Source organism: Suncus etruscus, chromosome 19, assembly GCF_024139225.1.
Source record: "Suncus etruscus isolate mSunEtr1 chromosome 19, mSunEtr1.pri.cur, whole genome shotgun sequence".
NCBI lineage: Eukaryota > Metazoa > Chordata > Mammalia > Eulipotyphla > Soricidae > Suncus > Suncus etruscus.
This window is the reverse complement of record NC_064866.1, coordinates 995976-1023960: the sequence shown is the minus strand read 5'-3', so window position 1 is coordinate 1023960 and position 27985 is coordinate 995976. Positions and strand designations below refer to the sequence as shown.

The following is a 27985-nucleotide window of genomic DNA, read 5'->3' as shown; positions in this document are numbered from 1 at the left end:
AGGTGAGAGAACTGGGTTTGTTTGTATTTTGGCCATCCCCAGCGATGCTCAGGGATCGATCCTGGCACGACTGGGGAGCAGGGAACTGAACAGGGGTCAGCTCCGTGCAAGGCAGGTACCCTAGCCACTGCCCTAACTCCAAGACTCCAGGATGAGAAATTTATTTCCCTTCCATAGGAGCAAGGGAATGAGATAGGGGCTGCTGGTCCCCGTCTGGGCTCTCAGTGGGATTGCAGTCTTCTGGAACAAATACCCACATTGTGCTGAGGCTTATGAAGGTGCTCTTGGCTCCTGCAGGGTCTCTATGGTCTGGGATGCAAACCATAAAAATGGAACCCCAGGTTTGTCCCAGTGAGGAGCCAAGAGACTGGCCTCCAAACTGTTCCCAAAAAGAGCAAGAGACTGTCCCAAGCTCAGACTAGAAATGGGGCCCTCTCTCTCCAAACCCGTGACCTCATGGACGGGTAGGAGGAGACAGCACAAAACTGGGGGTTTGCAAAGGCTGGAATTGTCGTAGCAAAAAGGACAATCTCTGTTTTGTCCAGCTCAGCCGGCATTCGCTGAACGCTGGGACTAAGCCGTCGGTGGTCGCCCCAACGACCACTAGGAGACGGTGAATTGTGGGTTTCGTGACAGAGTGATTGTGTTAGCGAGATTGAGGACCCTTTGGGGGGGGTCACATTCTTTTTTGTGCTGCTTTGCCGGGACCATGCCGGCATGGCCTTGTGCCTCACGCCAAGCTAAGAGAGGGGGGGGGGGTCAGTGTTGATTGTAGGAAATAAATCACATGTAGGATTGGGAGATGGGGGAGATGGTAGCCAGCAATTCCAAGACTAGCAGCTTTCCTTACTGTCTTTGTCCCCCCCAACATAATCACATCAGAACACAACAGTTGGAAGCACGCCTCGCATCTTCTCCTCTCCCCCAGGGTCACTTCTTGGCAGCGGCAGCCTGGGACAGGGATATCTGGCTACATTTCTCAAAGATGGTCTCGGCCAAGAGCTTCGGCAAGCCCTGGTCCAGCGGGCACTCGTCCACCAAACTGTTCATGGGCGTGGGGGGCAAGGTGGGCTCCTCGTCGTCCTGACTCAGTCCGGGTGCCAGGGGGTGCCCCGCTCTGTCTGGTTCCTTGTCCATTTGCTCCCTGGACACACCCAGGGTCTCGGGCTGCCCAGAAGGGAGCTTCATGGAGTCAAAGTATGTGGACAGAGCTTCGTGGAGCACAGGCAGGAATTTCTTCCGAGAAACCTGGGTGTTGCCTTGAAGATAGGCTTGCAGAGTTGGGTGGGGGCTGAGGATCGGGGTGAGCTTCAGGGATGGAGCGTGCGAGTGTTCCAGCACCCCGCAGATCTGGAGAGAGAAAAAGGAGGGAGAGACAGAGTGAGGGACTGATGCCAAGACTTCGGGCTCAGGGCTAGAGATAGGACAGGGGATAGAGTGCTTGTCTCGTATGTGGCTGGGCTGGATTCGATCTCTAACATCCCAAATGGCTCCCTGGACCCCATTGGGAGTAATTTCTGAGTGTAGAGCCAGGTATAAGCTCTGAGAATCGCTGGATGTGGTCCCCCTCAAAAAAGACTTTAGGCTAGACACTACATCTCTCTCTCCCTCCTTCTCTCTCTCTTTCTCTCTCCCTCCCTCCTTCTTCTCTCTCCCTCCTTCCTTCTTCTCTCTCCCCCACACACACACTCTCTCTCTCTCCCTCCCCCCTCCCTCTATTTTTTTTTTGGCATTAGGTCCCACCTAGTGACACTCAGGGGTTATTCCTAGCTCTGTGCTCAAACATTATTCCTGGCAGGCTCAGGAGAACATAGGAATGCCAAGGATCGAACCCGATGTACAAGGCGAACAACCTACCTGCTGTGCTATTGCTTTGGTCCCATGGTATACACTTCTTTTAGAAGGACAAATACATTTTTTTTTTTTGGTTTTTGGGTCACACCCAGCAGCGCTCAGGAGTTACTCCTGGCTCTACATTCAGAAATTGCTCCTGGCAGGCACAGAGGACCATATGGGACGCCATGATTCGAACCACTGTCCTTCAGCATGCAAGGCAAATGCCTTACCTCCATGCTATCTCTCCGGCCCCAAAGAAAACACACTTTTAGTCTGACTTTACGATTTTGCATCCTCACCAGTGTATGACATGAAGTGTTTCTCTGAGTCCTTGAGAACATGGGGTACTGCCAGGATTTTTTATTTTAGTCATTTTGTATTATAACTGTAGCACATGAAAAAGTTTCCATAAGATGATTCTTGGAATTGTATATAAAAGTGTTTCCTTAGGATTGTTCTGTGACTTTTGCCCCACCTAACCCTTCCAGGTGGGGCGCTGTGGAGTTGGCAATAAATAGCTTGAGGGACAGGAGTGAGGGGTCCTTCTGTGAAAAAGCTGCTGGCTGCAGGAGGATTCTCTGGCTCTCCTTGCCCGATCTTTTAAACCCTATCGTTCTGGTCTGTGTGGATTATTATTTGCTGCGGATAAATATTTCCAAGGTCTTCCCCCGAAAGGGGACAAGGGGATGGGAAGTAATTTCTCATTCTGGGGACTGTTCTTGGATTCACAAATACCCAGCCAAGATAACAGTGAAGATATCTTGCAATAACAAGTCAATTTGAACTTTTCTACTGGTTATTTCACATCTATATATCCTTTCAGTTAAATATATATTCATTTTTCACATTTTATAAATATATTGTGTTTTATATTTGTTGAATTTTAAGATATCTTAATATATTCTGAGTTTTTTATCAGTAAGAAAATAAAAAAACATGGGGCCGGAGAGATAGCAAGGAAGTAGAGTGTTTGCCTTGCATGCAGAACGGTGGTTCGAACCCTGGCATCCCATGTGGTCCCCCAGGCCTGCCAGGAGCAATTTCTGAATGTAGAGCCAGGAGTAACCCCTGAGCGCTGCCAGGTGTGACCCAAACCCCCCCCCCCCCCCGAAAGAAAAGAAAAGAAAAATACGTATTCCAGATGATAGCTGTGCTTTCATCCAGTTTTGCACAAGAGAAAGATTTTAAGTTTGATGAATTTAAATATAGTAGTTTTATTATTGGTTATGTTTCTCTTATCCTAGAACTCTTCAATAAACCCTAGAATAGATCCTGAAAAAACAAAAACAAAACCAAAAAAAACAAACCCAACTAAAAGTAAAACAAAACAAAACAAAAAAGGAGTCATTCTTTTTTTTTTTTTTTTTTTTTGGTTTTTGGGCCACACCCTGTGACGCTCAGGGGTTACTCCTGGCTATGCGCTCAGAAGTTGCTCCTGGCTTGGGGGACCATATGGGACACCGGGGGATCGAACCGCGGTCCGTCCTAGGCTAGAGCAGGCAAGGCAGGCACCTTACCTCCAGCGCCACCGCCCGGCCCCAAAGGAGTCATTCTTGAGTAGAGCCAGAGGTAAGCCCTGAGCACCTCTGGGTGTGGCCCAAAATCAAAACCAAAAACCCAAAAACTTAAAAAAAGAAATACTGGGCCCGGGGAGATAGCACAGCGGTGTTTGCCTTGCAAGCAGCCGATCCAGGACCAAAGGTGGTTGGTTCGAATCCAGGTGTCCCATATGGTCCCCCGTGCCTGCCAGCAGCTATTTCTGAGCAGACAGCCAGGAGTAACCCCTGAGCACCGCCAGGTGTGGCCCAAAAACCAAAAACCAAAAAAAAAAAAAAAAAAAGAAAAAAAAGAAATACTAATACCAAAGAAATGACAGAATCAAATGGGGGTGGAGTTATGGAAATAGTGACAGTTGCAAAATCCGCAAATGGGGTTTTAATCCTGCCTTGTATCCCCAGTGACACAATTACCTTCATTCTAGGGAGGATGAAGCCAACAGAGATTAACTGGCTCCTCTAAAATTGGGCCAGAGATGGTCTGAAGTTCCACATCTGCCTTGCATGGGGTCAGACCAGTTTTGTCCTTGACACCATCAGGAGTGACCTCTGAGTACAGAGCTAGAAGTCCTGAGCACACTGGTGTGCCCCTCCCACTCCTATAAAAATTAAGTCAAGGGTTGTTTTGGCCTACACCTGGCAGTGCTCAGGGATTATTTCCTGGCTCTGCACCCAGGAATCACTGCTGGCAGGCGAGGGGAACCATACGGGGTGCCGGGGATCTATCACTCCAGCTCCGTTTGTGTTGTTCTTTCTTTTTTTTTTTTTTTTGGTTTTTGGACCACACCCGGCGGTGCTCAGGGGTGACTCCTGGCTGCCTGCTCAGAAACAGCTCCTGGCAGGCACGGGGGACCATATGGGACACCTGGATTCGAAACAACCACCTTTGGTCCTGGATCGGCTGCTTGCAAGGCAAACGCCGCTGTGCTATCTCTCCGGGCCCCCGTTTGTGTTGTTTTTCTAGGGGGCACCTATTCCTGGTTCAGTGCTCAGAGGTCACTCCCAAGGTACTGGGGGACTATGTCCTTCTGCATGCAAGGCAAACGCCCTACCTCCACGCTATCTCTCCAGCCCTAAAAATCGTATTTGTTTTTACAATGCCAAACCACCTTCCACTGAATGAAATAAATTATATTTACATTGATGAAATCCAGGGCAAGGGAGAGAAGGAGGCAATGACCCTCCCATGGGACAAAGGCTTGCTTATCTGGCTTTGGACCAGTCTCTAGCTGTTGGCACACTATCCATGTAGCCCGGAGTCCATGGCTTGACCACCTGAAGTCCACTTCGAAATGCTCTCCTGAGCTAATCAGTGACCCACAGAAAGACAAAGAGGAGTGGGGGAGAAATGGCCACAGGAAAACCAGGAAAGAAAGAAAACAGGGCCAGAACAACTGCGCACCAGGTAGGGCGCTGGTCTTGCACTCGGTCGACCCGGGTTCGATCCCTGGCATCCTGTATAGTCCTTGAGCACCTCCAGGTGTGGCCTCCCTCCCCGAAAAAAGGAAGCACAAACCTGGGGCTCCTGTGATGGAACAGAGAGGAGGGTGCTTGCCTTGTACAGAGTCAACCTGAGTTCAATCCCCAGCACCTCATATGGTCTCCCGAGTCCTATGAGTAGCTGACCCAAGACAGACTTCGGTTTGATACCCAGCATCCCATAGGGTTCCCCAGACAGGTGTGATTTCTGAGCTCAGAGCCAGGAGTAACCCCTGAGTGTCATCGGGCATCGGGTGTGAGTCAAAAATCCAAAAAAAAAAAAAAAAAGAAAGAGAATATAAAAGAAAAGCCATGGGGGACCAACAAATAAACAATGAATAGATAGATAGATAGATAGATAAATAAATAAATAAATAAATAGACAAGGCCGGGCGGTGGTGCTAAAGGTAAGGTGCCTGCCTTGCCTGCGCTAGCCTAGGACGGACCGCGGTTCGATCCCCCGGCGTCCCATATGGTCCCCCAAGAAGCCAGGAGCAACTTCTGAGCGCATAGCCAGGAGTAACCCCTGAGCGTCACAGGGTGTGGCCCAAAAAACAAAATAAATAAATAAATAAATAAATAAATAAATAAATAAATAGACAAGCCAACCCCAGGACCCCAGGGACTTGACAGCTCAGGGTGGCGAAGGGACAGAGACTCACAGTCGTTCGCAGCACCGCCTGGGGACAGAAAACAGCCAACTGGCGCACTGGTTCCTCATTCATCGTGAAGAAGATTGTCATGATGATCAAGGCATCATAGCTGTGGGCCTGGCAGAAAGTGTGGAGATCGGCCATGAGGCCGGACCGCTGCAGAAAAGCCTGCAAGAGACACAAACGGTGGAAGGGAATCAGGGCAAGAAATGTGCCAGAGTTTTTTTTTCTTTTCTTTTCTTTTTTTGCTTTTGGGGCCACACCTGGTGACGCTCAGGGGTTACTCCTGACTCTGTGCTCAGAAATCACTCCTGGCTCAGGGGACCATATGGGATGCCAGGGATGGAACCGAGGTCCGTCCTAGGCTAGTGCAGGCAAGCAGATGCCTTACCGCTTGCTCCACTGCTCTGGCCCCAGTTTTTTTTTTAAGGTTATCTAATATTTTTTCTACTTGTATGTTTATAGTATATAACAGGACTTCCTAAGTTTTTTTCCCACTTGCAGCTAATTTTTGCCCACAAAAAACTGTTTTTGAGGCCATTCCTGGCTCTGAGCTCAGGAGTAACCCAAGGAGGTGCTCAAGAATTGTACCATTGGGGCCGGAGAGATAGCATGGAGGTCAGGCATTTGCCTTGCCCTGCAGAAGGACAGTGGTTCAAATCCCGGCATCCCATAGGGTCCCCTGTGTCTGCCAGGGACGATTTCTGAGCATAGAGTCAAGAGTAAGCCCTGAGCGCTGCCGGGTGTGACCCAAAAATAAAAAACAACAATAACAAAAAAGAATTGTACCATGTTAGTTGAATATAAGGCAAGTCTTTCTTTACCTTCTGCGCTATTGCTTCAGACCCAAACTCAAGGAATTTTTGTTAGTTTTGGGTCAAGCCCAGGGGTATTCAGAAATTACTCCTGGCAATGCTTAGGGGTGCTGGGGATTAAATCCAGGTCAGCCACATGCAAGGAAAGTATCCTACCCATGAGACTATTTCTCTGGTCCATCAAGAACTTGTTCATGGGGCCGGAGAGATAGCATGGAGGTAAGGCGTTTGCCTTTCATGCAGGAGGTCATTGGTTCGAATCCCAGTGTCCCATATGGTCCCCTGTGCCTGCCAGGAGCAATTTCTGAGCCTGGAGCCAGGAATAACCCCTGAGCACTGCCAGGTGTGACCCAAAAACCAAAAAAAAAAAAAAAAAAAAAGAACTTGTTCATGAGGGCCCGGAGAGATAGCACAGCGGCGTTTGCCTTGCAAGCAGCCGATCCAGGACCAACGGTGGTTGGTTTGATCCTGGTGTCCCATAGGGTCCCCCGTGCCTGCCAGGAGCTATTTCTGAGCAGACAGCCAGGAGGAACCCCTGAGCACCGCTGGGTGTGACCCAAAAACCAAAAAAAAGAAATTGTTCGTGAGGCCAGGTAACATAAATCTAACATTTACCAAGAGTAAATCATAAATGTATTTGCTTTTTGGACTTTAGGACACATACAACTGTGCTCTGTGCTCAGGGATCATTCTCAGCAGTGCTCAGGACATGTCGTACCAGCATGGAAAGCAATGCACAGCCCAGCCCGCTGAGTCCTCTCTCTGTAGCATCAGTGATCTTGAAGCACATTTTTCTTTTTTTTTTTGGTTTTTGGGCCACATCCGGCGGTGCTCAGGGGTTACTCCTGGCTGTCTGCTCAGAAATAGCTCCTGGCAGGCACGGGGGACCCTATGGGACACCGGGATTCGAACCAACCACCTTTGGTCCTGGATCGGCTTGCAAGGCAAACGCTGCTGTGCTATCTCTCTGGGCCCTGAAGCACATTTTCCACAACACCCACATGTAGTTCATGACCTCACATGTTGACAATCTCATTTTATTCTTTATTTTATTTTTATTTTTTTTTTTTTAGTTTTTGTTTTGTTTTTTGGATCACACCCGGCAGCACTCGGGGGCTACTCCTGGCTCTTTGCTCAGAAATCACCCTGGGCAAGCTCGGGGGACGATATGGGATGCTGGGATTTGAACCACCGTCCTTCTACAAGCAAGGAAAATGCCCTACCACTTTGTTATCTCTCCAGCCCCATTTATTTATTTGTTTGCTTGTTTGTTTGTTTTTGGGCCACACTCAGTGACACTTAGGGGTACTCCTGGCTCTAGGCTCAGAAATCGCTCCTGGAGCTGGAGAGATAGCATGGAGGTAGGGCATTTGCCTGGCATGCAGGTCGGTGGTTCGAATCCGGCATCCAATATGGTCCCCTGAGCCTGGCAGGAGTGATTTCTGAGTGTAGAGCCAGGAGTGATGCCGGGGATGGAACCAAGGTCCGTCCTGGGTCAGCCACATGCAAGGCAAAGACCCTACCGATGTGCTATCGCTCCGGCACCCACAATCTCATTTTATTTATTTTTCTTGAGAGAGCCAGAATGAAATAGAATGAGATAAAGAGAGAGAGAGAGAGAGAGAGAGTTCTTCATTCAGACAAAATTACTGAAGGTGAAGGAATAATACATACTGCTCTAAATTTTATTTTATGAATATTACTTTTAAATAATATCTTTATTTAACACAATCTCATTTTAAAATTCAGTTTAAGGGGCTGGAGTGATGGCATAATGGTAGGGTGTTTGCCTTGCATGCGGCTGACCCAGGACAGACCGAGGTTCTATCCCCTGGCGTCCCATATCGTCCCCCAAATCAGGAGCGATTTCTGAGCATATAGCCAAGAGTGACCCCTGAGAGTCACTAAGAGTGGCCCAAAAATCTCCCCGCCCCCCCAAAAAAAATCAGTTTAAAAGGGCTGGAGCAATAGCACAGTGGGTAGGACATTTATCTGTCTTGCAAGAGCTGACCTGGATTCAATCCCCAGCATCCCATGTGGTCCCCCAGCCTCCCTGGAGCGATTTCTGAGTGCAGAGCCAGGAGTAACCCTGAGCACCGCCAGGTGTGGCCCAAAAACAAAACAAAACAAGTTCAATTTAAGAAGTTCCCTATAGGGGCTGGAGCGAAAGCGCAGGGAGGGCATTTGCCTTGTACGCGGCTGACCCAGGACCTGGGTTGGATCCCCAGTGTCCCATATGGTCCTTCAAAGCCAGGAGCAGGGCTGGGAAGGTGGCGCTAGAGGTAAGGTGTCTGCCTTACAAGTGCTAGCCAAGAACGGACCGCGGTTCGATCCCCCGGCGTCCCATATGGTCCCCCCAAGCCAGGGGCGATTTCTGAGCACATAGCCAGGAGTAACCCCTGAGCGTCAAACGGGTGTGGCCCAAAAACCAAAAAAAAAAAAAAAAAAAGCCAGGAGCAACCCCTGAGTTTCACCGGGTGTGGCCGAAATGCAAAAAAAAACAAAAAACAAAAAGAAGTTTCCTATAAAGGGGTTGAAAAATATCACAACAGAAAAAGCAAAAAAAGAAGAAAAATATCACAACAGGTAGTATATACTGTTTACTACAGCAGTGAAGGTGCTTTGCCTTGTATGCAGCCGACCTGGATTCAATCACGGCCTCGCCTGTGGCCCCGAGTGCAGCCAGGATTCCTGAGTGCAGAGCCAGGAATAACTCGAGCACTGCTAGATGTGGTGGCCCCCTCCAAAAAGAGTTTTTCCTATTCTCTTCTGTTTATTGTGGCAGTTGAGCTGTTGTGGTCTTTCCTCCCTCCCTATCCTTCCCCTCTCTCCCTTCCACCTTTCCTTTCCTTCTTTGCTTTTTGTTTTTTTTTTGTTTTGTTTTGTTTTTTGTTTTTTGAGCCACACCCGGTGGCGGCATTCAGGGTTTACTCCTGGCTCTGTGCTCAGACACTGATCCCAGCAGGCTCGGGAGACCACATGGGATGCCAAGAATCGAACCTGGGTCCAACCTGGGTCGGCTGCATGCAAGGCAAACACCCTACCGCTGTGCTATCACTCTGATCCCCAGCACTTGTGTTCTTAAAAGATCACTTGGGGCTCAGCGATAGAGACTTGTGGATTGAGAGAGCACTTGCCTTGCATGCAGCCAACTGAAGTCCAATCCACATCATCCATACATCCCCTTGAACCTACGTGGGTGATCCCTGAATACAGAGCCAGGAGTCAGCACTGAGTACCCCTGAGCTCTCTCCTCTGCATAGAAAGAGTCATCAGGAGAAGGGCCAGAGAGACAGTACAAGGGTCCAGTGCTTGCCTTGTAATCTGTAGACCCCAGTCTCTTATCTGGGACCACCTGGTCCCCTAAGCATAGTCAGGAGCAACCACAGCCCTGCAAAGCCAACCAGAGTGCAGGAGAGATGGAAGAAAGAAGCACAGTGGAATGAGCGACGGGGCTCACATGCACCGAAGGCCTCTCTCCTACATCTCGTTCTCACCTCCAGGTCCAGATAAATGACACTGATGGCCACCTTGGTGCCTTGCCTGGAGATGGTCTTCTGGTCCTTTCTCAGCATCTGCTCGGTTGTCAGTCCTAGAAGGTGGGTAGGAAACCAGGGTCAGAGAAAAAAGTCCCAGGTCTCAAGCCCAAGGGAGGGAAGGAGACCAAGATGTGTGGAGAAGAGGTAAGAACAAACAATGGGGGGCCGGAGCACTGGCGCAAGAGGTAAGGTGTTTGCCTTGCCCATGCTAGCCTAGGATGGACTGCAGTTTGATCCCCTGGCATCCCATATGGTCCCCCAAGCCAGGAGCGATTTCTGAGCACATAGCCAGGAGGAACCACAAAGTGGCACCGGATCTGGCCCAAAACCAACCAACCAACCAAACAAACAAACAAATGGGGCCTGAGAGAAGAAGAAAGGAACAGCACTTGCCTTGCAAGAGACCCAGTTTGAGTACCTTGCACCACACAATGTCCTGAGTGCCACCATGATCACAGAGCCAGGCAGAACCCAAGCATCTGATGTGGCCTAGGGGGTCAGTCCCACACCCAGAAAATAAGGAAAAGTAAACCAAGTGAGAACTGAGAAGTAGTAATAAATAGAACACGGTCCAGTCTATGTTAGCCAGGGATACGGCTGAGTGAGATGAGAGTATGCCTGGTATGTCTGAAGCGCAACACCGCCCTCTGCTCCCAAACCCTAAAAATTAAATAACTGGGCCCTGAGGCAAGAGAGATGGCAGAAAGATCTAGAGAACCTGCTTTGTATGTGGGAGGCCTGGGTTTAATCCTTAGCACTACAGGGGTCCCTGAGCACAGAGGTGGGAGCAGCTAAAAAGGAAAAAAGTAGGGGCTGGAGAGATAGCATGGAGGTAGGGCATTTGCCTTGCATGCGGAAGGATGGTGGTTCGAATCCTGGCATCCCATAGAGTCCCCCGAGCCTGCCAGGAGCCATTTCTGAGCGTAGAACCAGGAGGAACCCCTGAGCGCTGCTGGGTGACCCAAAAAACAGAGGAAAAAAAAAAAAAAGGAAAAAAAGTAGATCACTATAGTTCTCTTTGGAGCTTGGGACTTTTGAAAGAGTCAAAGGAAGAAAAGAGACTTTTTTTGTTTGTTTGTTTTTTTGTTTTTTTGAGCCACACCCGGTAACGCTCAGGGGTTACTCCTGGCTATGTGCTCAGAAGTTGCTCCTGGCTTGGGGGACCATATGGTACACCGGGGGATCGAACCGCGGTCCGTCCAAGGCTAGCGCAGGTAAGGCAGGCACCTTACCTTTAGCGCCACCGCCCGGCCCGAGACTTCTACTTTTGATCCCCCCTTTATACATTAACTTTTGTCCTAAAAGTACACGCTGTTCTTTCTCCTTATTTGTTTCACTGTCACTTGAGGTGGTGGTGGTGGAGAGTTTTGAGGGGTTAAGGTACTTGCCTTGCATAAGGTCAACGCTCTTTTGATCACCTGCATTGCACTGCCCATCGTGGCCCCAAAACCCCCCCAAAAAAGTAAATTAAGAAAAAAATGCCTGTATGTAATAGCTGCAGTATTACAGAAGATTTTTTTAAGTTCTCTTCCTTTTTCCTCTGTATATAGCCTAAATATTTCTTTCTTTCTTTCTTTTTTTTTTTTTTGGTTTTTGGGTCACACCCGGCAACACTCAGGGGTTTCTCCTGGCTCCACGGCTCAGAAATCGCTCTTGGCAGGTTCGGGGGACCATATGGGATGCCAGGATTCGAACCACCATCCTTCTACATGCAAGGCAAACACCTTACCTCCATGCTCTCTCTCCAGCTCCCCTAAATATTTCTTCTGATTCTAACCAATTATCTAAATCTCATTCTGGTAATCTTGTATTCTCTAAAACACACACACATATTTACTTATTTATTTAGTTTTTGGGTCACAACTGGCACGCTCAAGGGTTACTCCTGGCTCTGTGCTCAGAAATCGCTCCTGGCAGACTCGGGGGACCATGTGGGATGCCTGGAACTGAACCCTGATCCATCCTGGGTCAGCTGCATATAAAAACGCATTGCCATTGTGCTATCTCTCCAACCTCCCTATTTATTTATATATTTACTTATTTATTTACTTATGTTTGGGGGTCACACCTGGCAGCGCTCAGGGGCTCCTCCTGGCTCTACGCTCAGAATTCGCTCCTGGCAGGCTCGGGGACCCTATGGGATGCCGGGACTCGAACCACCGTCCTTCTGTATGCAAGGCAAAAGCTCTACCTCCATGTTATCTATCCACCTCTCCTCCTATTTATTTATTTATTTTTAACTTATATATGTGCTTTGATCAGACTATTCTACTCCGACTCAGAGGTCACTCCTGGTTAGTGCTCAGGGGACTAGGCAGAGTTGGGAATCAAATCTCTTGCCTACAGAGCATCATGTTCTAGGCCATTTAACACTCTCTGGGCTCTTGAAGGTTCTCTGTCCAGCCCTGATACTGCTTTGATGGTATATGCTGTACTATTGCTCCACCCCAGATGTCAATTCTTTTCTTTTCATTTTTTTGCCTACACTGGAAGTGTTCAAGACTTACTCCTGAAAAAAAAAAAAAAAAAAGACTTACTCCTGGATCTACACTCAGGAATTACTTCTGGCAAGAATCGGGAGATCATACGGGGTTCTGGGGACTGAACCTGGGTCAGCTGCATGCGAGGCAAGAGCCCTTCTTGCTGTGTTATGGCTCCGGTCGTGCGATGGCCCCAGAATGTCAGGGAGCCACTTCCTACCTGATACATCAAACTTGGCCTTTTGTAGAAAATCAAAGATGTCTTTCCTCTTGGGCAGATCTGGGAAGAGGGCCTCCAGCTTCTCCACATATCTGCTGTCTTTAGGGGTAGCCTTGCCCATTCTGGGGTCCATGTTGACACAGTCCACGATGATGGTTCCTGCGGGAAAGGGAGAAGAAAGTAAATTGGGGTTAAACACAGATCGGGTCTGGCACAGGAGACATGCACGCTGACCATGTCTCCTTTCCTTTCCTCTGCTCCTGAGTCAGCAGGACTTTTGAGAAGAAACAAGGCCAGTGGTGGAGTGATAGCACAGCGGGAAGGGTATTTGCCGTGAATGCAGCAGACCGAGGTTCAATCCCTGACATCTCATCTACTCTCCAAACACTGCCAGGAGTGATTACTGAGTGCAGAGCCAGAAGTAAATCCTGAGTGCAGAGTCAGGAGTAATCCCTGAGCACTTCAGGGATCACCCCCTAGAAAATAGATTTGCTCTAGATTTCACGGAACTATCTGTGGGGCAGAAAAGGGATGGAGTAGTTTTGGGGACTGGAGAGAGACGTACAGCAGGTAGGTTACCTTGCAGCAAAGAAAGCCAACCCAGGGCCCGGAGAGATAGCACAGCGGTGTTTGCCTTGCAAGCAGCCGATCCAGGACCAAAGGTGGTTGGTTCAAATCCCGGTGTCCCATAGGGTCCCCCGTGCCTGCCAGGAGCTATTTCTGAGCAGACAGCCAGGAGTAACCCCTGAGCACCGCTGGATATGGTCCACAAAAACAAAAAAGCAACTAAACAAAAATTTACCATTTTGGTTTTATTTGCCAGTGTCAGAAATCAAACAGGCAAAGATAAGGCGATAAGTAATGAGATGCCTTCTCCACCCTGACTGCTTCCTCAAGCTAATCCTGTAGGGTACAGCTCAGAGAGAAGACATGTATCTTGCCTGTATAAGCCCCAGGTTCAAGTCCCTACACTGCCTAAGAAAGGGGAGAAAGAAATCTGGCTCCTTGGAGCTGGAGAGATAGCACAGTGGTAGGGTGTTTGCCTTGCAAGAGGCCAACCCGGGAGGGACCGGTTCAATTTCTACCATCCCATATGAGGTCCCAGCCTGCCAGGGGCGATTTCTTAGTGCAGAGCCAGGAGTGACCCCTGAGCACCACAGGGTGTGGCCCGAAAACCAATCAATCAATCAATCAATCAATAAAGTTAACAACAACAACAAAAAAGAAATCTGGCTCCTCTTTCCACTCTAGCTTCCAGGTGGATGTAGTATGCTGTGCTTTCTTTTTTTTTTCCTTTGGTTTTTGGGTCACACCTGGCAGCGCTCAGGGGTTACTCCTGGCTCTATGCTCAGAAATCGCCCCCAGAAGGCTTGGGGGACCATATGGGATGCTGAGATTCAAACCACCGTCCTTCCGCATGCAAGGCATACGCCCTACCTCTGTGCTATCCCTCTAGCCCCGAAGTCTCACTTTTCTATGTCTGTGTCCCTGTGCTGGGAACAGGATGTGAGTGCTTTTGTTCTTGTTTGTTTTGGAGTAACATCTGGCAGCACTCAGGGGTTACTCCTGGCAGACTTGAGGGACCATATGGGATGCTGGGATCGAACTCAGCCTGACTGTGTACAAGGCAAACATTGCCCTCTCCGACCCCCAGGATGTGAACTTGAGGGCGACTTCCAACTCTGGCCCACCGTGGAGAAGCGTTGCTGTCTGCAGGTCCAAGATCTTCGGTGCCCCTTGCAGGATCCGCTCGGTCACCAGGGTCGCGCAAGAGCCCACCAGCTCGACAGACACGCGGTAGGGCAGGTGCTGCTTCCGTTCCAGGGGCCTATGATCTAGCGCCTCCGTCACTGCCTCCTCCAGGGCTGCGTCACTTCTGTGGGGACAGGAGTGGAGAAGAGAGAAAGCAAGTCAGGCTGGGCTTTCCACCTGGCACTCACCCACACCGACCTCACCTAGGACGGAATCAGGACAGAACACTCTGGGGTTCTGGGGTAAGAATAATAATACAGCGGGTAGGACACTTGCCTGGCAGGCAGCAGACCCAGGGTCAAGCACCACTACCCCGTTGGCCTCCTGAACCTGCCAGGAATGATTTCTGAGTGCAGAGCCAGGAGTAACCCCTGAGCAACGCCAGGCATAGCCCAAAAACAAAACAAAACAAAACAAAACAAAATAGTACATGGGTAGAATGCCTGCCTTCTACATGGGTGATGTAGGTTTGATCCCTGGCATATGCCATACAGTACCCTATACCCCTCCACGAGTAATTCCTGAGTGCAGAGCCAGAAGTAACCCCCGAGTACTGGCGGCTGTGGCCCCCAAACAGAACAAAATAAACAAACTAAACATAGCAACTATATCCATATCAAAGCAAAGCCCCTTCTTGGCCAGGCCGTACCTCCCCAATCTGGCCTTGTCTACCTCTCTCAGCTTATCGTCTCATGCTCAACTTCTCCCTCATATTTCATGCTCCAGCCATGCAAAACAAATGTGAGTTCCCCCAGCTGCCCGTGTCATTTCATGACTGTCGTCCTCTGCTTTATTAATTGCTTTTTCTGCCTGGATACTTCCAACAACCACCCACCTTCCTGTTCACTGAGCAAACAATGCCCAGTCCTTGATCAAAGCTGGGATTGAGGGTCAATCGTTAGGGTGTCTTTCCTGCCACCCCCAGTCCATGCCATGAGGTGCTCATTCTTTTTTTTGGGGGGCGAGGGGGAGTCCACATCCCGCAGTGCTCAAGGGTCACTCATGGCTCTACACTCAGAAATTGCTTCTGGCAGGCTCGGGGGACCATATAGGATGCTGGGGTTCGAACCACCGTCCTTCTGCCTGCAAGGCAAATGCCCTATCTCCACGCCCTCCTTGGTTTTATTTTTAAATTTTGGGCCATACCTGGCAGTGCTCGGAGCTTACTCCTGGCTCTGTACTCGGGGATCACTTCCGACCCAGCTCGGGGCTCATATGTGGTGTTGGGGACGGAGCCCAGGTCGACCACGTGTACGACAAGCACTCTACCCATTATGCTAGCTCAGTGGTCGGCAACCTGCGGCTCACGAGCCACTTTGAATTGGGCTCTTCTGTGTGAGAGCCGGGCGGCTGCTCCAGGAGTCAGGACTCTGCTCCTAGCCTCTGTCAGTGCATGCCCTGTGTGGCTCTCAAAATAAATTTCAATTGTGGTTTTGGCGAGATTTGGCTCCGTTGGAAAAAAAAAAAGGTTTGCCCACCACTGTGCTAGCTCACTCCAGACCCTCTCTGCCATCTTCTATAAAGTTTATTTATGAGTGACGAATAAATCTACATCCTCTGATAGCAGTTGTATTCAAGGAAAATATAAACATTTTCATTTCAGTGGGAGTTAAGACAGATGAAGGAAGGTCTCATACTGATATTTTGTTGTTGTTGTTTTGTTTGGGGGCCATACTTCGCAATGCTCAGGGTTTACTCCTAGACCTGTGCTCAGGAATTACTCGAGCAGTGCTCGGGGACCCATAGAGGGTGGCAGGGATCAAACCAGGGTCAATTAAGGCAAGGCAAAACCCTACCCTCTGTACTATAATTCCAGCCCCCTATCATTCTTTTTACTTAGTCTTTCTCCCCTATATATTTTGTTATTCTTTTTTTGGGGGCGCCACACCCGGTGACGCTCCTGGCTATGCGCTCAGAAATCGTTCCTGGCTTGGGGGACCATATGGGACGCTGGGGGATCGAACCGTGGTCCGACCTAGGTCAGTGTGTGCAAGGCAAATGCCCTTCCACTGCGCCTCTACTCCAGCCCCTATTTTCTATTATTCTTTTTTTTTTTTTTTTTTTTGGTTTTTGGGCCACACCCTGTGACGCTCAGGGGTTACTCCTGGCTATGCGCTCAGAAGTTGCTCCTGGCTTCTTGGGGGACCATATGGGACGCCGGGGGATCGAACCGCGGTCCGTCCTAGGCTAGCGCAGGCAAGGCAGGCACCTTACCTCCAGCGCCACCGCCCGGCCCCTTTCTATTATTCTTTACCAAAAAAAAAAATATCTGTTAAACAGATACTAACAAGGGACTGGAGAAATAGTGCATGGGTTAAGGGGCTTGTTTGACACACAGTCAAGTCAGATGTGGACACTGGCACTCCACATGGTTCCCTGAACATCAGTCAGCAACCCCCAGTTGTGTGTTCAGGGATCATTCCTGAAGGCGCTCATAGTAGCATGTAGTGCCTAGGAGTGAACCCTGTCCTCCTGCCTGCCTGCATCCTATACTCTAGGCTGCTGAGCTATCTAATTAAGGGAGCTAGATTATTTTTCTAATCTAGCATCTGCAGAGCCTGAGTGAGTGCCCCCCAAGCATAATTTTTAAAAAATTCTGGGGCTGGAGTGGTGGCACGGAGTGGTAAGGCATCTGCCTTGCTGGCACTAGCCTAGGACGGACTGCAGTTCGATCCTCTGGCATCCCATATGGTCCCCCAAGCCAGGAGCAATTTCTGAGCACATAACCAGGAGGAACCCCTGAGTGTCACTAGATGTGGCCCAAAAAATAAAACAAAGAACAAAAACAAAACAAATAAAAAAGAACAAAACGATGGAACCAGAGCAATAGTACTTGCTTTTCTTTTTTTTTGTTTTTGTTTCTGTTTTTGTTTTTGTTTTGGGTCACACCCGGCAGCACTCAGGGGTTCCTCCGGCTCTATGCTCAGAAATCGCTCCTGGCAGGCTCAGGGACCATATGGGATGCCGGGATTCCAACCACCGTCCTTCTGCATGCAATGCAAACACCCTACTTCCATGCTAGCTCTCTGGCCCCAGTACTTGCTTTTCTATAACCTAAAAGTCCTGTCAATTTATAAGCTAATGAGATTCTGAAAGCAAAACTTCTCTTTTTCTCACTCTCTAACTCATCAGAGCTCAAAGGGCGCAAGGCTGAGCCCCCTTACTTGGGTAAGACGTGATGGTCCACCAGGGTGAGGGAAAGTCGGCCCGCCTGGTGCAACATGTGCAGGTCCACCTCGTCCCGGAAAACCAAGAGGGCTTCTGGAATGCTCATCTTCTGAAGGAAGAGCACGATGTCACCCCGCAGAGGGAGCTCGGAACGTTGCATATTTAAAACGGGCACGAAGACGTCTTTGGTCTCCGCTGTCTGGGCCAGAAAGCGAAAAAAAATATAGCAATGTACGGAGAGACAGGAAAAGACATTAAACCAACTGGGCCCTGGGGAAATGTGATTTTGTCTGTTTGTATTGTGGGCTACCCTTGATGGTACTTAGGGCTGACCCCTGGCTCTGCACTCAGGGATCACTACTGGTGAAGATCAGGGGGCCATATGGGGTGCCAGAAATGGACCCCACATTGGCTGCATTGCAAAGCAAGTGATCTCCTACTGTACTATCATACCAGCCACAAGATGTGATCTTGGAGAAATCACCGCCCTTCTCAAAAACCACACTTACCCAATGAAGGAATAAAAGGATAATACTTTTTTTTTCTTTTTTTTTGGCTTTTAGGTCACACCTGGCAGCGCTCAGAGGCTACTCCTGGCTCTACGCTCAGAAATCGCTCCTGGCAGGCTCAGGGGACCCTATGGGATGACGGGATTCGAACCACCGTCCTTCTACATGCAAGGCAAATGCCCTACCTCCATGCTATCTCTCCGGCCCCAAAGCTCTTCCTTCTAAGGGCTTTTGTTCCAAGAACTCACCTTTGCCAGGTAGAAAGCCAGGGCAAGAGCCGACACCGTGGAGTCCAAGTCACATGCCTCGTTTCCCAGCACGACATGCAGCGGCCTGGACTCCTGGGGAGAAAGAAGCAGGCACTTAAAAGTGTCTCTGTCCATCCCTCATCGATGCTCGTGGACATCAGAAGCTGCAAACATGCTCAGGGACCCTCAGGAACAGACCCATGACTGATGGGGGAACTCCAGGGATGAAGAGTTGGATTGTACTTACTTGTTTTGCCTTTGGGTCACAATTGGTGGTGTTCAGGGACTACCTCGCCCTGGAACTCTGTTCAGGGGACTACGTGGTACCAAAGACCGAACTGAGGTGGACCACATGAAATGAAAAGGCAAATACCTTAACCCCAAAATTGTCTCTTTGGCTCCTGTTTTTTCCTTCCTTCCTTCCTTCCTTCCTTCCTTCCTTCCTTCCTTCCTTCCTTCCTTCCTTCCTTCCTTCCTCCCTTCCTCCCTCCCTCCCTCCCTCCCTCCCTCCCTCTTTCTTTCTTTCTTTCTTTCTTTCTTCTTTCTTTCTTTCTTTCTTTCTTTCTTTCTTTCTTTCTTTCTTTCTTTCTTTCTTTCTTTCTTTCTTTCTTCCTTCCTTCCCTCTCTCTCCTTCCTTCCTTCCTTCCTTCCTTCCTTCCTTCCTTCCTTCCTTCCTTCCTTCCTTCCTTCCTTCCTTCCTTCCTTCCTTCCTTCCTTCCTTCCTTCCTCTCTTTCTCTCTCTCTTTCTTTCTTTCTTTCTTTCTTTCTTTCTTTCTTTCTTTCTTTCTTTCTTTCTTTCTTTCTTTCTTTTTCTTTTTTTGTTTATTTGTTTTTGGGTTTTCGAGTCACACACAATGGTGCTCAGGGATTACTCCTGGCAGGCTCAGGGGACCATATGGGATGCTGGGAATCGAACCGAGTCTGTCCAGAGTTGGATGGTGGTTCGAATCCTGGCATCCAAAGGGTCCCCCCCCTTGAGCCTGCCAGGAGCGATTTCTGAGCGTAGAGCCAGGAGGAACCCCTGAGCACTGCTGGTGTGATCCAAAACTAAAATATATATATATATTTTGTTTGTTTGTTTGTTTGTTTGTTTTGTTTTGTTTTTGGATATATATATATATATAGGGGTAAAAGCCTTGTATGCAGCTGACCTGGATTCAATCAATCCCTAGCGCCACCTATGGCTCCCTGAACAATGCCAAGGGTATGGGCCCGGAGAGATAGCACAGCCGCGCTTGCCTTGCAAGCAGCCAATCCAGGACCAAAGGTGGTTGGTTCCAATCCCGGCGTCCCATAGGGTCCCCCGTGCCTGCCAGGAGCTGTTTCTGAGCAGACAGCCAGGAGTGAACCCTGAGCACCGCTGGGTGTGGCCCAAAAACAAACAAACAAACAAAAAACAATGCCAAGGGCTACTTCTGAACACAAAGCCAGATGTAGCTCAGTGGGTTCGGCCCCAAAAACGACCCCAGAAAAGCTATACTGACTGCATCCTCAGTCCTGACAATAAGAAAACAGAAAGCAAGGACAAATGAAAGCACACACAGTTCTTCCTGCAGGAACTTTGCTAGTTCTGATCCGGGCTTTGGGGTCACACCCAGTGTGCATAGGGAATCCTGTGAGACAGGGCAGGGAATCAGGGCAAACCTGAGCACACGCCTTGAATGTGTGAGGTCAGGAACAGCACAAGGAAAAAAAAAGGCAACAACAACTGTCACTATGTGCCTGAAATACAACTGCGAAAGACTTGTAAAAAAAAAAAGAGGGGCTCAAGTGGTGGCGGAGCTGTAGGGCGTTTGCCTTGTCTGCACTAGCCTCAGACGGACCGCAGTTTGATCCCTAGCGTCCCATACGATCCCAAGCCAGGAGTGATTTCTGAGCTCAGAGCCAGGAGTAACCCCTGAGCATCAACGGGTGTGGCCCCAACACCAAAATAAATAAATAAAGTAAAATTAAAACCTACCTTCTCTTCCTGCTGCCACTCTTATAGAGAAGCACAAGCCAGAGTCCCTCTATGATGATTTAGGGCAAAGGTTCCCTGCCCACAAAAGTTTGCCAAGAGTCTCTCCAAACCCATTTCTCTACCTACACCTATTTCGAGTGTGACAGTCAGGCTCAACAACAGAAATAGTGGGCCCGGAGAGATAGCACAGCGGCGTTTGCCTTGCAAGCAGCCGATCCAGCACCAAAGGTGGTTGGTTCGAATCCCGGCGTCCCATAGGGTCCCCCATGCCTGCCAGAAGCTATTTCTGAGCAGACAGCCAGGAGTGACCCCTGAGCACTGCTGGGTGTGGCCCAAAAACCAAAACAAACAAACAAACAAACAAAACAGAAATAGTATGAGCTGGGACAGCCATTTTGAAGGTTATTTGTTTTCCCCCTTCTTTCCTTCTTTTTCTCTTTTTGGAGTTTGGGCCATACTTGGAGGCACTCAAGGCTTCCTTCTTGCTCTGCACACCAAAGTCACTCTTGGTAGTGCTCAGGACACCATGTGAGTTGCTGGGGATTGGGCATAAGCAAGAAAAGTGCCCTCCCAACGTACTATACTATCTCTCCAGTTAGATGTTTTACTTTATTTTTGTTTTGTTTTGGGGTCACACTGGAGGCACTCAGGGGTTCCTGTTGGCTATGTGCTCAGAAATCGTTCCTGGCAGGCTCGGGGGCCATATGGGACGCCGGTATTTGAACCACCGTCAGTCCTGGGTCAGCTGTGTGCAAGGCAAATGCCCTACTGCTGTGCTATCTCTCCGGCCCCTAAATGTGTTCTTTTGTTTGTTTGTTTGTTTTTTGTTTTTTGTCTCACACCCGGCAGCACTCAGGGGTTACTCCTGGCTCTACGCTCAGAAATCGCCCCTGGCAGGCACGGGGGACCCTATGGGATGCCGGGATTCGAACCACCGTCATGCAAGGCAAATGCTCTACTGCTGTGCTATCTCTCCAGCCCCTAAATGTGTTTCTAATAGCAAAACAAAAAGTCTGCACTGAATTTCCCAGCACTGTCACCTCTCTGCATGCAGTTCCTCCCCGTACCCCAAAGAAGGCCTGTTTCTAGGAGACGGAGAAGCGCCCGGTAAAGTGCTGCAGGTCAGCAGCTGTGGAGACCGTGCCACTGCCGGGGGTTAGTCGGGGCCATTTTCAGGGAAGGAACCAAATAAACAAGATGAGCCAGATGGCACTAATACGAGCAGAAAAGAATGGGACTCGAGCGGTGGTGCAAGCGGTAAGGCGTCTGTCTTGCCTGTGTTAATCTAGGGCAGACCACGGTTGGATCCCCCGGCATCCCATAGGGTCCCCCAAGCCAGGAGTAATCCCTGAGTGTCACTGGGTGTGGCCCCCCAAAATACCTCCCCCCTAAAAAAGAGAAAAGGTGAGAAAACACAGAAATGCAGACCCAAAGGTGAGCCTGACTAGGGGGTGGAAAGAGGCTGGAGGGGGGGGTCTCCCCCAAGCTGCCAAAGTTTCATCTGGGCTCAGCCGGGCACGATGAAGGGCCGCTCCCGGACTTCAGCCAACCCTGGAACAGGAGGGACCGAGGACGGTGGTGGCATTCCTGTCCCCTGGCAGCAGCCAGTGCTACCCACGTGACTGCCCGCTGCCCTCTGCCCTCAGCGCGTCTCCATCTGCAAGTGGCACACAGGGGGTGGGAGCAGATTAGGGCTCCCTGCTGTGGGACTAGGCCAGCTCTCATTTTCCTCATGTGCAAGTGTGGAGGGGAGACAGGGAAAGCACGGGTGCCGGACTGCAGGCTCTTCATGGGGAGTCCTGGAATCCATCCCCAGCACTGCACGGCTCCCCCAAACTCTCACTGACAAAGTACCCTCCCAGAGGGAAGTGTTTGCTTGCTTGGTGGCAGAGAGACAGCATGACTCACATGTGAGAGAGTTCCAGAGTTCAAACTTCAATACCACAAAGACAAAGTGTGTGAAGTGTGTGTGTGTGTGAGAGAGACAGAGAGAGAGAGAGAGAGAGAGAGAGAGAGAGAGAGAGAGAGAGAGAGAGAGAGAGAGAGAGCAGAGAGACAGAGAGACAGAGAGAGAGACAAAGACAGAGAGACAGAGAGAGAGACAGAGAGACAGAGAGACACAGAGAGACACAGAGAGAGGTGTTATAGGCTGGAGACTAGTACAGTGGGTAGGGCATATGCCTTGTACACAGCCAACCCAAGTTCAATCCCCATCACTACATAAAGTCCCCCCAAACCCTGCCATGAGGGCCTGGAGAGGTAGCACAGTGGTAGGGCGTTTTTGCCTTGCATGCAGCCAACCCAGGAAGGACATGGTTCGATGCCCGGCATCCCATATGGTCCCTGAGCCTGCTAGGGGTGATTTCTCAGTGCAGAGCCCAGAGTGACCCCTGAGCACTGCTGGGTGTGGCTCAGAAACCAATAAATAAATAAATAAATAAATAAATAAATAAATAAATAAATAAATAAATAAATAAATAAAGTTAAAAAAAATAAAACCCGGGGCCGGAGAGATAGCATGGAGGTAAGGCGTTTGCCTTTCATGTAGAAGGTCATCTGTTCAAATCCCGGCGTCCCACATGGTCCCCTGTGCCTGCCAGGAGCAATTTCTGAGCACGGCCAGGAGTAACCCCTGAGCACTGCCCAGTGTGACCCAAAAACCACAACAAAAATAAATAAATAAATAAAAATAAAACCCTGCAATGAGTGATTTCTGAACTCAGAGGCCAGAGCATTGCCAGGTATAGCCCAAAACAAAACAAAACAAACAAGACCATGAGGATAAAATGAGCTCATATAAACATCTCTCTGCAGCCGTACCAAGGGTTGCCCTTCTGCCTGCCCTACCTACAGCCCCTCTTCAATCCTGAATCCTTCTGGGCAGGGCACCCAGGCCAGAACCCTCTTCGCCTTCTGAAGCTCTTGGGGTCCTCAAATAGATAGTAACTGGAGCTCCCTCTTGTCACAGAAGCTTTGAAGCATTCCCGACCCTTAAAATAGTTCATGACTATTCCTGGGTCTTTTTTTTTTTTTTTTAACCCCAGACACTTCTGAGGAGAAAACAGGGCGCCATTAATGATTATGCAGACCTAAGCTAAAAATTAAACGTCCTGGACTCAAAGGGTGGCCAGCAGGCTTCGTGAGTCACAGGTCCATTTTTAGGGGCAAAACTCCGGGCCTGGCCCAGCCCCCAGCTCTGTTTTCCCACCGCTGGCAGAGAACTGGGGCCAACAGAGCTATACTTAGCCGTGTGAGGAAAACTGAGCTGCCCACGGAAGAAACGATCTGGGCGCCACAAATAAAAAGTGGCTTCCTTTCTCTTCAGAAGAAATTCCCCCCCAAGTCGAAATGGCTGTTTCCTGACGTTCTTTGTGATCTTGTGGGAGACGAGGCAGGCAGGACAGGTGTGGGGGTGACTGACGGAAGGCCGACTCACCTACTTTCCTTCCAGAACTGAGTGAGGGCTCAATGCCAAGTCTATAAAATAATTTTCAAAGGGGCCGGGGCAGTGGCGCAAGTGACAGGGCGTTGGCCTTGCACGCGCTGATCTAGGATGGGCTGAGGTTTGATCCCCCAGTGTCCCATATGGATCCCTAAGCCAGGAGTGACTTCTGAGCGCATAGCCAGGAGTAACCCTGAGCGTCAGCGGGGGTGGCCCCAAAACCAAAATAAATAAATAAATAAATAAATAAATAAATAAATAAATAAAAGAGTTTTCAAAATGAGACCAGGAAGCAGAGAAGGCCTCGAACAAGAACGAAGGGCCTGATGCGTCCTGAAGGCAGAACTGGGCAGGTACATCTAAGGATAGCCAGTCGTGCTGGTTTTAACCTTGTGCCTCGAAATGATCTCCAGGAAATGGGGTGAGCACCTCGATATGAAGGCAGCCCCACCCTGAGCAAAGATTTTTCTTTCTTCCCTAGAAGTGAAAGGTGACTCACCACGAATAGGATGCTAGATTAAACAAAAACATCCCCTTATCTTGGTGGCAGAGATTATAAAGTGTTTTTCTGATAGCAAATGCTACAACATGATATCAACAGTTGAAAAACTTGGCTGTTTCTATTCTGTATAGAAGGCGCACTTTTATAATTACCCAAAAATTATACTAGAGTTTAGGGGCTAGAGAGATAGCATAGAGGCAGGGCGTTTGCCTTGCATGCAGAGGGACGGTGGTTCGAATCCCGGCATCCCATATGGTCCCCCGAGCCTGCCAGGAGCGATTTCTGAGTGTAGAGCCAGGAGGACCCAAAAACAAAACAAAACAAAACAAAAAAAGTTATACTAGAGTTTGAGTAATACTCAAACCCAACAGTTCTCCTATCTAACCATGTCCTTATGTTTTTTTTGCTTTTTGGGGCTACAACTGACAGTGCCTGTGGATTATAGCTGGCTCTGTGCTCAGAAATCAGTACTCCCAATGGTGCTCAGGGGGCCATCTGGGGTGCTGGGGATTGAACCTGGTTTGGCTGCATGCAAGGTCAACGTACTATCTATCCCCTGGTCTTTCTTCTATTATGGGGCTGGAGCGAGAGTACAGTAGGTGGGGAACTTGCCTTGGATGTGACCAGCCCAAGGTTCAATCCCCAGCATCCCATATGACCCCCTGAGCACCAAGGAAGTGATCAGGAGCACCGAACCAGTAGTAAGCCCAGAGCATTGCCAGAAGTGGACCCCAAACAACGACGAAAAAGAATTTAAAAAAAACGGGGCCAAAGTAACAGTACAATAAGTAGGGCATTTGCCTGCATGCGGCCAATGCAGGTTCCATCCCCAGCACCCCAAATGTTTCCTCAAGCATCACCAGGAATGACCCCCAGAATGTAGAGATGTAGAGCCAGGAGTAACCCCTGAACATTGCCGGGTGTGACCCAAAAACAAAGCAAAAAAAAAAAAAAAAACCCGGAATAATCCCTGAGCACAGACATAGGAGTAAGTAAGCATTTGTGAGGCTGGGCAAATTAATTCAAAGGCCTGATTAGTACTTGCATGCAGGAGGTTTGGTTTTGATCTTTGGCATAGCCTGGTTATCCAAGCAGTGACCCAGGACTGGCCTGAACACTGTTGGGTATGACCCCCAAAACAAACAGCAAGCAAAACTAATAAAATAAACATTTGCTTATTTACATGTTGCTATGTTTGAAGTAACTTGCAATACATTTCCAATTTTAAATTCTGTCTTACCAATAAAGAACAAGTTCTGGGGAAATTGGAGGGTGAAGAGAAACAGGTATTTTCTGTTTCGTTTCTTTTTGTATTTTTAAATGTCTCAGGCACATTTACTACTTCAATAATACAAAATAATTCAAGGGCCAAGGCAAACAGTAAGGCACTTACAGCACATGCGAGAGGCCCTGTTTCCAATCCCCAGCACCAAGACCATCAAAAGAAAAATAAAAAAAGCAATATGAACTGCTGTGGTGCCCCAATATCAGGCTTGCCCAAAATTTTACCCACCGCTCTCATTTTCCGTGGCCTGATGGTATTGCTGAAAGGAGTGAGACACAACCTTATCTTATGACACATTCACAAGTTGAGAGAAAAGGAGAACTTAGGTTTCGCTCCTTGGAAAATGAATGCAGGCAACGCTAGAAAAAGCCAGTGTTTTTCTACTTTCAACATCTGGAGCAGATATGCTGGGGTTTGGGGAGGGGGTCCTGGGGGGCTGAATGCTATTTGGTGGTTAGGTGCTTTCCGGGACTTAACCAAACAGGCAGAAAAAAAGCCAGTCATTTATTTGGGTTACCGGGAGGGGAGAAAAAAATGTGAAATCCAACTGCTGTGCCCCAAAGATTCCACATTAGAAATGTGAACTCCTTGTTAGTGAACTCAGAAGAAAACAAATGGTTCCCTCCAAACTTGCCTTGCCACAACTTTGCCCCAAAATCTATTTTACAGGGAACATTTCTGGTATTCAGCTGAAATGTCACCTTTTTTTTTTTTTTTTAACTGCCAGCCTGAGTTGGCAGGAAGGAGGAAAGGAGGCGACTAGCAGGATTTGCAAAAGAATCCATGAAATAAATCCCAGGCTGTTTGGGGCATGAGAAATATTTACAAAAGGAGGCCAGGCACAGTTAAGAGACCCAAACTCTGCTAGGTGGGTCTCCAGGGTGGTTTCAGTGGCACAACCGGGTCGTCACGGGGTGGGGGGCTGGGAAATGCCCCCCACTTGCTTGGGACCCCAAAAGAAGCCACTGAGCACCCAGGAGTCACCCTGATTGGAAAAAAACAGAACCCATCCCTGTCCTAGGTTTATATAATTGGGAGTGTCAGGAGGCCAACCCAGAAAGCAACCCAGGAGTGGGGTGCAAAGGAATGCGGGTTCAGGGCTTGCAATGCAAGCAGCCAGTTCTTCTGGGGGGCACCTGCAGGTTTTGGGGGGCGCTGGCAGGGCCCACCCCCAGCATCTGCAAAAGGCCCCCCAACAGTGGGGTGTGTGTGTTGAGGGGGGGAGTGGGAGTTCTGGCATTGGGAGATGTGGAGTCCCAGCAGCAGCATATTCGGGTGCAGCCCAGCACCAGCTGCTCCCCCGCAGCTGGATCCCTCTCTTGCACCCCAAGACCCACCCATGACCCCCTCACTCAAGAGGGGGCCACCTTACCTGCAGAGCAGCCCGACAACCCTGCAGGTAGGCCTCCATGCTGGAGTCGAAGCCGAGCCTCCACCCACTTCTGGGGGACTAGGATGAAGCAGCCACGACGCCACGCCCCGGACCGGGTTCGAGAGCGGGAGGCGGGACTCGAACCTGCCACCCAGGGACTCCGGAGGCGGAACGTCAGCCAAGCTCCCAGGCCAGGCCCCCGGCGGTGGGAGGGGAGAAAGGGGCGGGGTTGCGCGCGCGCAGGCGCAGAGGGTCGCTTCCAGCTGGCGGGTGTGGCGGAAGTGCCCGTGCGCACGCGCGAGCTCGTGGGATTGCTTCCGGTAGGCCGTTGTGGCGGAAGTCGATGCGCGCTCGCGTGGGCTCACGGGATGGCTACCCGCCGACGAAGAGGCGTGGCCCCGCGCGTGCACGCAAGCGCGCGCTTTGACTCAAGGAGCATGCGCTCTACGGCGCTGGCGGCGCGGTGCCTCCTGGGAAATGTAGTCCAGCCACAAAGCCGCGTTTGCTAACTTCCTTGTCATGTCATTTGACACACAAACAGATATGTGTGTGTCATGATAACTTGCCTCTGTGCAAGCAGAACTCTCTCGCTTTCGGGTCAGGCTTTCAGTCCACGTCTTTTCAGGTTGCAGGCAGTCAGCTGACCTGACAAAGCACCCCAAAAAACAGCATTTGGCTTTCCTTGAAGAATTCTCTCCTTTGTCAGTGGCACACACTTTTTTTTTTTTAACTGTTCATGTTGCAAAAGCATGCCAAAACCATGAATCCCTCTTCTTAGTTCCTGCCATGCAGCCTTTCATTTCTTTTGTCAGCTCTTGCTGCCCCCAGCTTGACAGTCCTGTGGCCTGTTTTTAAATGCAAATGCCTCTTTTGCTTTGCCAGGATGTGGCACCCTGGGTGTTCTGCTTCTTGACTCCAAAATTGTTCCAACAGCCTTTTCCTTCAGCCTTCAGAGCCTTCTGCCCCACCTGAGGGGTTTGGAGCCCTCCCATCAGAAGGTGGTTGGGTTCCAACCTCCTCTAACTGCCACTTTCCCACCCAGGAAGTCAGAGTCCTGCAAATAAACGGACTCAGCCACACACCACATTTACTAGCCAAGTCCTTCAGTTCCTACCACATGCTTCTCACCTCACTGACTTTTTTCTGTGCTTCAGCCAGAACCCAGGAGG

General features: G+C 49.5%; 1 protein-coding gene across 1 annotated transcript; it reads right to left on the bottom strand.

The window, feature by feature from the left end:
• Positions 1–8: 8 nt before the first annotated feature.
• Positions 9–27013, bottom strand: PRUNE1 (prune exopolyphosphatase 1). Its single transcript, XM_049765931.1, has 8 exons — positions 26817–27013; positions 18256–18348; positions 17495–17697; positions 14270–14454; positions 12579–12737; positions 9837–9931; positions 5534–5692; positions 9–1350 (listed from the first exon to the last, which is right to left on the bottom strand). Exons 1-8 carry the CDS (start codon positions 26853–26855, stop codon positions 931–933), a joined length of 1353 nt encoding a protein of 450 aa, XP_049621888.1. The 5' UTR covers positions 26856–27013; the 3' UTR covers positions 9–930.
• Positions 27014–27985: the final 972 nt, after the last annotated feature.

Excerpts from the sequence above, each read along its gene's own strand:
- PRUNE1 (XM_049765931.1), bottom strand. The coding sequence starts at position 26,855 with ATGGAGGCCTACCTGCAGGGTTGTCGGGCTGCTCTGCAG. Across the intron at positions 18,349-26,816 it reads GTTGTCGGGCTGCTCTGCAG|GAGTCCAGGCCGCTGCATGT; the intron begins GTAAGGTGGCCC and ends CTTTCTCCCCAG. Across the intron at positions 9,932-12,578 it reads GGCCAAGTTTGATGTATCAG|GACTGACAACCGAGCAGATG; the intron begins GTAGGAAGTGGC and ends CCCACCTTCTAG.